Below are 12,211 nucleotides of genomic sequence, written 5' to 3'. Positions count from 1 at the left end.
TACACTTTTTTTGTTAGGCTGTGTATGTAAACGTAGCCAGGGGATACATTATAGAGCCACCTTCAGATTCACAAGCAACAAACTCGGGGACAAGATGTTCTATGTCACCTCATGAAACAACTGGACCTAGCAGACTGAATAGTAGGCCATTGATCACATGTGACAGTGCATCACACATTACAGGAACAATTTCAGAATCTGTCGCATACGGCTAGAGCGCCGTGAGCTGGCCTACCAGAGAGGTGAGCAGGTAGGACTGGTAGACCTCGGTCAGCTTGATGTCGGCGGCCTGGCGCAGCACGGGCATGATGAGGTCCGTGTCGCAGTCCAGCACCAGCCGCGACTCAGCCGCCTGCTTGATCTCCTTCAGCAGCGGTCTGCAACAGGCGACGGACAACAGGCGCTAGGCGTCTCCCGGCTCGAGGGCGTATTCGTGGGGGGTAAGGAAACCGTGAACCATGGACCTTGCCGTTGGTGGGGAGGCTTGCGTGCCTCGGCGATACAGATGGCCGTACCGTAGGTACAACCACAACGGAGGGGTATCTGTTGAGAGGCCAGACAAACATGTGGTTCCTGAAGAGGGGCAGCAGCCTTTTCAGTAGTTGCAGGGGCAACAGTCTGGATGATTGACTGATCTGGCCTTGTAACATTAACCAAAACGGCCTTGCTGTGCTGGTACTGCGAACGGCTGAAAGCAAGGGGAAACTACAGCCGTAATTTTTCCCGAGGACATGCAGCTTTACTGTATGATTAAATGATGACGGCGTCCTCTTGGGTAAAATATTCTGGAGGTAAAATAGTCCCCCATTCGGATCTCCAGGCGGGGACTACTCAAGAGGGCGTCGTTATCAGGAGAAAGAAAACTGGCATTCTACGGGTCGGAGCGTGGAATGTCAGATCCCTTAATCGCGCAGGTAGGTTAGAAAATTTAAAAAGGGAAATGGATAGGTTAAAGTTATATATAGTGGGAATTAGTGAAGTTCGGTGGCAGGAGGAACAAGACTTTTGGTCAGGTGATTACAGGGTTATAAATACAAAATCAAATAGGGGTAATGCAGGAGTAGGTTTAATAATGAATAAAAAAATAGGAGTGCGGGTTAGCTACTACAAACAGCATAGTGAACGCATTATTGTGGCCAAGATAGACACAAAGCCCATGCCTACTACAGTAGTACAAATTTATATGCCAACTAGCTCTGCAGATGATGAAGAAATTGATGAAATGTATGACGAGATAAAAGAAATTATTCAGGTAGTGAAGAGAGACGAAAATTTAATAGTCATGGGTGACTGGAATTCGTCAGTAGGAAAAGGGAGAGAAGGAAACATAGTAGGTGAATATGGATTGGGGGGAAGAAATGAAAGAGGAAGCCGCCTTGTAGAATTTTGCACAGAGCATAACTTAATCATAGCTAACACTTGGTTCAAGAATCATGAAAGAAGGTTGTATACCTGGAAGAATCCTGGAGATACTAAAAGGTATCAGATAGATTACATAATGGTAAGACAGAGATTTAGGAACCAGGTTTTAAATTGTAAGACATTTCCAGGGGCAGATGTGGATTCTGACCACAATCTATTGGTTATGAACTGCAGATTGAAACTGAAGAAACCGCAAAAAGGCGGGAATTTAAGGAGATGGGACCTGGATAAACTGAAAGAACCAGAGGTTGTACAGAGTTTCAGGGAGAGCATAAGGGAACAATTGACAGGAATGGGGCAAAGAAGTACAGTAGAAGAAAAATGGGTAGCTCTGAGGGATGAAGTAGTGAAGGCAGCAGAGGATCAAGTAGGTAAAAAGACGAGGGCTAATAGAAATCCTTGGGTAACAGAAGAAATATTGAATTTAATTGATGAAAGGAGAAAATATAACAATGCAGTAAATGAAGCAGGCAAAAAGGAATACAAACGTCTCAAAAATGAGATCGACAGGAAGTGCAAAATGGCTAAGCAGGGATAGCTAGAGGACAAATGTAAGGATGTAGAGGCTTATCTCACTAGGGGTAAGATAGATACTGCCTACAGGAAAATTAAAAAGACCTTTGGAGAGAAGAGAACCACTTGTATGGCAACCCAGTTCTAAGCAAAGAAGGGAAGGCAGAAAGGTGGAAGGAGTATATAGAGGGTTTATACAAGGGCGATGTACTTGAGGACAATATTATGGAAATGGAAGAGGATGTAGATGAAGATGAAACGGGAGATAAGATACTGCGTGAAGAGTTTGACAGAGCACTGAAAGACCTGAGTCGAAACAAGGCCCCGGGAGTAGACAACATTCCATTAGAACTACTGACGGCCTTGGGAGAGCCAGTCATGACAAAACTCTACCATCTGGTGAGCAAGATGTATGAGACAGGCGAAATACCCACAGACTTCAAGAAGAATATAATAATTCCAATCCCAAAGAAAGCAGTTGTTGACAGATGTGAAAATTACCGAACTATCAGTTTAATAAGTCACAGCTGCAAAATACTAACGCGAATTCTTTACAGACGAATGGAAAAACTGGTAGAAGCGGACCTCGGGGAAGATCAGTTTGGATTCCGTGGAAATGTTGGAACACGTGAGGCAATGCTAACCTTACGACTTATCTTAGAAGAAAGATTAAGAAAAGGCAAACCTACGTTTCTAGCATTTCTAGACTTAGAGAAAGCTTTTGACAACGTTAACTGGAATACTCTCTTTCAAATTCTGAAGGTGGCAGGGGTAAAATACAGGGAGCGAAAGGCTATTTACAATTTGTACAGAAACCAGATGGCAGTTATAAGAGTCGAGGGGCATGAAATGGAAGCAGTGGTTGGGAAAGGAGTGAGACAGGGTTGTAGCCTCTCCCCGATGTTATTCAATCTGTATATTGAGCAAGTAGTAAAGGAAACAAAAGAAAAATTCGGAGTAGGTATTAAAATCCATGGAGAAGAGATAAAAACTTTGAGGTTCGCCGATGACATTGTAATTCTGTCAGAGACAGCAAAGGACTTGGAAGAGCAGTTGAACGGAATGGACAGTGTCTTGAAAGGGGGATATAAGATGAACATCAACAAAAGCAAAACGAGGATAATGGAATGTAGTCAAATTAAATCGGGTGATGCTGAGGGGATTAGATTAGGAAATGAGACACTTAAACTAGTAAAGGAGTTTTGCTATTTAGGGAGTAAAATAACTGATGATGGTCGAAGTAGAGAGGATATAAAATGTAGACTGGCAATGGCAAGGAAATCGTTTCTGAAGAAGAGAAATTTGTTAACATCGAGTATAGATTTAAGTGTAAGGAAGTCGTTTCTGAAAGTATTTGTATGGAGTGTAGCCATGTATGGAAGTGAAACATGGACGATAACCAGTTTGGACAGGAAGAGAATAGAAGCTTTCGAAATGTGGTGCTACAGAAGAATGCTGAAGATTAGATGGGTAGATCACATAACTAACGAGGAGGTATTGAATAGAATTGGGGAGAAGAGGAGTTTGTATCACAAATTGACTAGCAGAAGGAACCGGTTGGTAGGACATGTTCTTAGGCATCAGGGGATCACAAATTTAGCATTGGAGGGCAGCGTGGAGGGTAAAAAGCGTAGAGGGAGACCAAGAGATCAATACACTAAGCAGATTCAGAAGGATGTAGGTTGCAGTAGGTACTGGGAGATGAAGAAGCTTGCACAGGATAGAGTAGCATGGAGAGCTGCATCAAACCAGTCTCAGGACTGAAGACCACAACAACAACAACAAGGAAACGTGATAACTGTGTTTGCCGAGCAGCGCGTTATCGATGGTTTCTTGCGTATCGGTATACCCACCTTTACGAACTAAGAAGGTCGGTGCCCGCCCGAGGCCAGAGGAGTTTTGAGGAGAGCGGGACTTTGGAACGGGGAGGTGCCGTGCAGCTCAGCTGCGGCTGGGCTGATGAGCGCTGGCGGTGGCAGTCGACGTCTGGACGACACGGAGTGGAGGCGCGTGTAGTTCTGTTAGCACTGATAGAACCTGGGGCGGGTCCGGGCTGTTCACTAACACACTCGCGAAGTTTCAATCCTTATGAGAAGCTCAATTTTGGAAATACTTAAATGTAAAGACCACGGGTTTCGCTCGTCTTCTTGTTCACCGACAGTTCGCAGTAGTGAGGATTGCCTAGTGTAAGTGTGTCTACCAATTCATTACTCGAGTGTGTATGGTCAAATATTCTGAGATAAGATTATGTGCAACTAGTACTCATCAGTCTAGATGAGTGAATCTTAGCTCGTGAATAGCACCAGTCATTTCCAGTACATAATTAAGTTGTATTGTGTTTTGACCTTGTAGACGTTTCTTGATTACTGTTTACTGTTGAAATATTTTGTGGCCGTGTCTAACTGTCGTTGTAAGTTTCAGGTAACGTTTAATTTACATTAAATGTATTCGCAGTTGCGTATATGGACAACTATCAGCTGGAGAATGGAACGATGACAATGAAAATTTTTGCCGGACTGGGAATCAACCCCGATTTCCCGCTTATCACGAGCGGTCGCCCTACCATTTAGCTATCCGTGAGCGACTCAGGGCCAGATTCAAACCTCCGTACGTCGTCAACCACGCATCCGCAACCTGCACTCGTACATTCATTACGCATATTCCCGTACAGGTGAGACATTTTTAATTTAAAGCCGCTTGTGTGGTATCAGCGGCTAAATATGGTAGTTAGTTAGTTAGTAGCGTATTCCATTGATCAATCGCACGGTACGGTTGCCGTTATGATGTGGAACGTGTCAAGTGCACAAGAAATGCACATATGAAACAAATTTTTTTAATATACATATATTACAATACAGAGTTAAAGATTAATATTTCTATTATTTACCCCATACTGATGATGGTCGAAGTAGAGAGGATATGAAATGTAGACTGGCAATGGTAAGGAAAGCGTTTCTGAAGAAGAGAAATTTGTTAATATCGAGTATAGATTTAAGTGTAAGGAAGTCATTTCTGAAAGTATTTGTGTGGAGTGTAGCCATGTATGGAAGTGAAACATGGACGATAAATAGTTCGGACAAGAAGAGAATAGAAGCTTTCGAAATGTGGTGCTACAGAAGAATGCTGAAGTTTAAATGGGTAGATCACATAACTAATGAGGAGGTATTGAGTAGGATTGGGGAGAAGAGGAGTTTGTGGCACATCTTAACAAGAAGAAGCGATCGGTTGGTAGGACATGTTCTGAGACATGAGGGGATCACAAATTTAGCATTGGAGGGCAGCGTGGAGGGTAAAAGTCGTAGAGGGAGACCAAGAGATGAATACACTAAACAGATTCAGAAGGATGTAGGTTGCAGTAGGTACTGGGAGATGAAGAAGCTTGCACAGGATAGAGTAGCATGGAGAGCTGCATCAGACCAGTGTCAGGACTGAAGACCACAACAACAACAAATTACCCCATTCCCTTAAATGACACAAAATGCATATACTATATTTATAGATTTATATATTCCTATTCAAGAATTCATCTATGGTATAGTACCAGTTGTCAAGGAAATATGATTTCAATTTATTTTTGAAGCTATTATTGCTGTCTGCCACACACCTTTTTTCACCTGGTAATTTGTGGAAATTTTTTTTAGCAGCATATTTTACGCCTTTCTGTGCCAAAGATAGGTTGAGCAAAGGATAGTGTAAATCTTCACTTTTTCTGGTATTATAATCATGAATGTCACTGTTGGTATTAAACCGATCCATGTTGTTGAGAACAAATTTCATTAGTGAGTAGACGTGTTGTGGGGCTGTTGTAAGAATTTCCAATCTTTTAAAAAGATACCTACAAGATGTGCGACTATGAACCCCACACATTATTCTAACCACTTGCTTTTGAGCAGTGAATATTTTTTGTATAAATGTTGAGTTACCCCAAAATATTATTCTATATGACATCAGAGAGTGAAAGTATGCAAAGTTATTAGCTAACTAGTTTCTATATCCTCAAAATTGGCAATTATTCTAATCACAAAAGTTGCTGAACCTAGTCGCTTTAGGAGATACAAAATATGAATTTTCCAATTAAGATTCTCATCTATATCTACACCCAAAAACTTGGTATGCTCTACCCTGTCTACTGACTTCTGTTGATGTGTTATATTTATTGAAGAAACTGTACTTTTTGCAGCAGAAAATTGGTTGTACTGTGTTTTTTCAAACTTTAGAAAACAAATTTTGCAGAAAACAAATTCATGACTTTTCCAAAGACCTTATTTGTATCATTTTCAATTGAACTTTCTTTTACTGGGTTAATAATAATGCTTGTATCATCAGCAAACAGTGTCAGTTTAGCTTCCTGTTTCAGATAGGAAGGGAGGTCGTTCACATATATCAAGAAGAGAAGGGGACCCATGATTGAACCCCGTGGAACACCTAATGTAATTTCACCCCAGTTAGATGAAGTGGAAAACTTATTTAAATCACTTGACACATATAACGAAACTTATTGCTTCCTGTTCTGTAGGTATGACTTAAACCACTCGTATGCTATTCCATTTATACCATGGAATTGTAATTTCTGTAACATAATGTCATGGTTCACATAGTCAAATGCGTTGGACAAGTGACAGATAATTCCTATTGGTGACATTTTACTATTTAAAGACTCTATTATGTGGACAATGAAACTGTATATTGCTGTCTCAGTGGAACAGCATTTTTGAAATCCGAACTGTGATTTACTAAGTATCCCATTAGTGTTGAGATGGCTAATCACTCTTGAGTATATTACTTTCTCGAAGGTTTTTGAGAATGCTGTAAGCAAGGATGCTGGCCGATAATTATTGACATCTGTGGTGTACCCCTTTTTGTAGAGAGGCCTGACAATGGCATATTTTAACCTATCTGGGAAAATACCTTGAGTTAGTGATGCATTACATATGTGACTCAGAACATCAGCTGTAATTGCTCCACATTGTTTTAATATCTTATTAGAGATGTCATCTACTCCACCACAACTTTTATTTTTCAGACACTTAATAATTTTAATTATTTCACAAGAGGTTGTTAGGTGAAACTTAATCTGACTATTTTTTTTTCAAAACAGACTCTTCCATGAACTGCCTAGCTTTTTCTTTTGAACTGTTCTCACAAATTTTTTCTTCTACACTTAAGAAATGATAGTTAAATACATTAGCTACTTGCTACTTTTGGTTAGGATGGTCTCGTTCTCTTCAACAGTAATACTACATACCCCAGTATTGCAGTGCAGCTGGATCCTAGCCTCAACGAGCCACTACACAAGCACCTTAATTACAGTTATCAGTACCAGTGACAAGAGAACACATCGCACTGCAAAGCAGAATGACGCGGACGATGCACAAATCTGAACTGACTCAACGACCAACCGTTGCCTGGACTTAACTTATACTAAAGAGCCAAAGAAACTGGTACATCTGCCTAATACCGTGTAGCGCCCACACGATCATGCAGAAGTGCCTCAACACGACGTTTTATGGATTCGACTAATGTCTGAAATAGTGCTGGACGGAATTGACACCATGAATTCTGCAAAAAAAAAAAAAAAAAAAAATCGCTCTGAGCACTATGGGACTCAACATCTTAGGTCATAAGTCCCCTAGAACTTAGAACTACTTAAACCTAACTAACCTAAGGACATCACACACACCCATGCCCGAGGCAGGATTCGAACCTGCGACCATAGCAGTCCCGCGGTTCCGGACTGCAGCGCCAGAACCGCACGGCCACACCAGCCAGCTGTCATGAATTCTGCAGGTCTGTCAACAAATCCTTAAGAGTACGACGAGGTGGGAATCTCATCTGAACAGCACGTTGTAAATAATGTTCATGTCTGGGGAGTTTGGTGGCCAGCGGGAGTGTTTAAACTCAGAAGAGTATTCCTGGTGCCACTCTGTAGAAATTCGGGAGGTGTGGGGTGGCACATTGTCCTTCTGGAATCACCCAAGTCCGTAGGAATGCACAACAGACATGAATGGATACAGGTGATCAGACAGTATGCACGTACGTGTCACCTGTCGAGTCGTATCTACACGTATCACGAGTTCCACGTCACTCCATCTGCACTCGCCCCACACCATTACAGAGCCTCCAGAAGCTTGAACAGTCTCCTGCTGATATACAGGGTCCATGGATTCACGAAATTATCTCTATGCCCGTACACACCCATCCGCTCGATACAATTTGAAACGAGACTCGTCCGACCAGGCAACATGTTTCCAGTCATCAATAGTCCAGTGTTGGTGTTGACAGGCCCAGGCGAGGCGTAAAGGCTTGTGTCGTGCGGTCATCAAGGCTACACCACTGGTCCTTCGGCTCCGAAAGCCCAAACCGATGACGTTTCGTTGAATGGGTCGCACGTTGACATTTGTTGATGGCCCAGCATTGAAATCTGCAGCAATTTTTGGAAGGATTGCACTTCTATCACGTTGAACGATTCTCTTCAGTCGTCGTTGCTCCCGTTCTTGCAGGATCTCTTTCCGCAGCAGTGATGTCGCGGATTCGATGATGTTTTATCGGATTCCTCATATTTAAGGTACACTCGCGAAATAGTCATACGGGAAAATCCCCACTTCATCGCAACCTCGGAGACAGTGTGTCCCATCGCTCGTGTTCCGATTATAACACCCCGTTCAAACTCACTTAAATCTTGATAACCTGCCATTGTAGCAGCACTAACCGATCTAACAACTGTGCCAGACACTTATCGTCTTTTGTTCTTGTCGATCATATCGCCGCATTCTGCCATTTACACAACTCTGTATTTGAATATGCGTTATCATGAGGATTAAATATCTTGCTTTAAGGCTAATTAATATCAAAATGGTTCAAATGGCTCTGAGCACTATGGGGCTTAACTGCTGTGGTCATCAGTCCCCTAGAACTTAGAACTACTTAAATCTAACTAACCTAAGGACATCACACACATCCATGCCCGAGGCAGGATTCGAACCTGCGACCGTAGCGGTCACGCGGCTCCAGACTGTAGCGCCTAGAACCGCACGGCCACCCCGTGCGGCTAATTAATATCATTTCGGCAGTAGGAGATGTATCACCTCAGTTAAAACTTACGCCTTAATCAATAGCTTTTCGGATATTTGATTTCACCACTGAAGTAATTGGTATTAAGCCTCTATTACTAAGGCTCCCGTTTGGAATGGTGATTATTCGAAAACTTTGAAAGAGTGCTTTGATGTTTGCACTGTATTTGTCATTTGGTGCCGCGGGCCTCACACATAGCCATGGCTGGTTTCTCGTTGTATCCCACTGAGGCGCGAGCGGTGTTGTATTGTTTTCCACGTCAATCACAGGCATAAATTTTTTAATAAGATTGGGAGGGAAGACTTGCTCCCTTTAATGGCACCGCAGTTTATGCCCAGTTAATGTGTAATTTGAGATCATTTTAACTGAAGGTGCTGTGTTTCCTTAAACCCTTGGGTGACTTACGTCACGTCAAGACTATATTATGCCTTTTAATTCTGGTTTTATTTTCTTAAAAGTGGCATGCGTCACGCTCCTGTTTCTTAAGAGTGGCATATCTCGCGTTTGACTGTTTCGTAGTTTTGATCCAGTTTAGGTAAAATCTTGTCTTTCTACAAACCCATACGCCACGTTTTGACAAACTATTAAACTAAATGCATATTTTGCTTAAGGGTTTTGATGGAGTTAGAATAAATGCCCATTTTGTTTAAGGGAATATTTGTTTCTAGTAATCTCGATCTAAAGCGACGTTCCTGCACATACCTTTGTGAACCAAAACATTGTGACAATTTCCCATCGCGAGACTGAGTGTCACCTGGTGGCTTTGCGGGCACGTGAGGAGGTAAGGAGAGCATATAACTGAAGCAGAGACTGTTGCAACGATTAAGTGAATCAGGGAAATTGGTACCGCACTAACCTCAGCTGCGAAGCTTCACTTGTATCGCTGTGTGGTGCTACCGTTGCTCACCTTCGAGTCTTCGGCCTGGGCCACCACCAGCCCTGCTAGGACGCGGACTCCCCAACGTCTCCAGAATAAGGCGCCTCGTTGGAGCCGGCGCGCCCCTCCAGACACTCGGCATAGCGCAGACAAAAAGTGCTAAGTTTTCTTATAGGGAGGCTTGTAAAACTAAACAACTGTGGAAGAATTGAGAGTGCTTAGAAAAATGTTCGCTGGATAGTAAGGAGGATGCTTATAGATCACGAACGCCAGCAGGTTCTTAGACGAGGCACAAACATCGTACTGTACAGGTCTTATGTAGAGACAGCTGTTACGAAGAAGTGTTATTCGACCAACGCTGAGAACGGTTTTGACAGTGAAAACGTAAGAAAGACCCCAGTATCCGTCACACGCCAGCCAACTCAAGACAGAAAATTTCACCCTGCCCAGGAAGGCGTCGTCATGGAACTGCGACCAGTCATTGGTCGGCATTGCAAAGTCAGTCCGCCACTGACAACGCCGAGAGCAGGAAATATTCGATAAGTCGGCAAGCTTAGCATCAGTGATGAGAGGTGAAAAGACAGTCGGGGAGACAGCGCGGAAGCAAGAGGACGTAGGAGGCTCTTCCATCGCTGGCCCACATTCGCCTCCCGACACCGTGATATCGCAGCTTCGGCCACACAACCCACAACAAGCTGTCAACGTGGACACCGTATCTGGGCCTCGCCGTAAAGGCCGCGGGTCGCAGATGAGAACTGCCGACTTGCCGCCGCTGCTAGGAGGGACGCCCTCCCCCCCCCCCCCCCTCTACGTCTACCGAAATCATCACCACTCGGTGAAATGGTGAGATGATTCATTCTCCCCTCCTTCCGCTTAATAACCGAGTCGTGTCCGTGTCCAGTCAAATCGGCTCTGAGATCTGTAATTTTTTTATGTAAAACCTGTTGTAACAAAAGCAAACAGTTCACATTTTAATATTATAACTAATCTGTTCCATTCGTACCTCAGCCCCCTATTCTAATAACATTTTGTGTTCATTGATTTCACTTACACTACTGACCATTAAAATTGCTACACCAAGAAGAAATGCAGATGATAAACGGGTATTCATTGGACAAACATATTATACTAGAACTGACATGTGATTACATTTTCACGCAATTTGGGTACATAGATGCTGAGAAATCAGTACCCAGAACAACCACCTCTGGCCGTAACAACGGCCTTGATACGCCTGGGCATTGAGTCAAACAGAGCTTGGATGGCGTGTACAGGTACAGCTGCCCATGCAGCTTCAACACGATACCACAGTTCAGCAAGAGTAGTGACTGGCGTATTTTGACCAGTCAGTTGCTCGGCCACCATTGACCACACGTTTTCAATTGGTGAAAGATCTGGAGAATGTGCTGGCCAGGGTAGCAATCGAACATTTTCTGTATCCAGAAAGGTCCGTACAGGACCTGATCAAATGAAGGGGAGAGCCACGGATCGTAACACATCTGAAATGTAACGTCCACTGTTCAAAGTGCCGTCAATGCGAATGAGAGGTGACCGAGACGTGTAACTAATGGCACCCCGTACCATCACGCCGGGTGATACGCCAGTATGGCGAAGACGAATACACGCTTCCAATGTGCGTTCACCGCGATGTCGCCAAACACGGATGCGACCCTCATGATGGTGTAAACAGAAACTGGATTCATCCGAAAAAAGGACGTTTTGCCATTCGTGCACCCAGGTTCGTCGTTGAGTACACCATCGCAGGCGCTCCTGTCTGTGATGCAGCGTCAACGGTAACCGCAGCCATGTTCTCCGAGCTGATAGTCCATGCTGCTGCAAACGTCGTCGAACTGTTCGTGCAGATAGTTGTTGTCTTGCAAACGTCCCCATCTGTTGACTCAGGGATTGAGACGTGGCTACACGATCCGTTACAGCCATGCGGATAAGATGCCTGTCATCTCGACTGCTAGTGATACGAGATCGTTGGGATCCAGCACGGCGTTCCGTATTATCCTCCTGAACCCACCTATTCCAAATTCTGCTAACAGTCATTGGATCTCGACCAACGCGAGCAGCAATGTCACGATACGATAAACCGCAATCGCGATAGGCTACAATCCGACCTTCATCAAAGTCGGAAACGTGATGGTACGCATTTCTCCTCCTCACACGAGGCGTCACAACAACGTTTCACCAGGCAACGCGGGCCAACTGCTGTTTGTGTATGAGAAATCGGTTGGAAACCGTCCCCATGTCTGCACGTTGTAGGTGTCGCCACCGGCGCCAACCTTGTGCGAATGCTCTGAAAAGCTAATCATTTGCATATCA

General features: G+C 43.7%; 1 protein-coding gene across 1 annotated transcript in view; it reads right to left on the bottom strand.

The window, feature by feature from the left end:
• The window catches only part of LOC124776227 (glutamate receptor ionotropic, kainate 2-like), a 276,490-nt gene that overhangs the window by 142,202 nt on the left and 122,077 nt on the right, over positions 1-12,211 (bottom strand). The window contains exon 6 of the mRNA XM_047251084.1: positions 236-377. Coding sequence (XP_047107040.1) covers positions 236-377 — 142 coding nt within the window. The remainder of the gene's footprint in view (positions 1-235; positions 378-12,211) is intronic.

Source organism: Schistocerca piceifrons, chromosome 2 (genome assembly GCF_021461385.2).
Source record: "Schistocerca piceifrons isolate TAMUIC-IGC-003096 chromosome 2, iqSchPice1.1, whole genome shotgun sequence".
Taxonomy (NCBI): domain Eukaryota; kingdom Metazoa; phylum Arthropoda; class Insecta; order Orthoptera; family Acrididae; genus Schistocerca; species Schistocerca piceifrons.
This window is presented reverse-complemented; position numbering and strand designations above follow the sequence as displayed.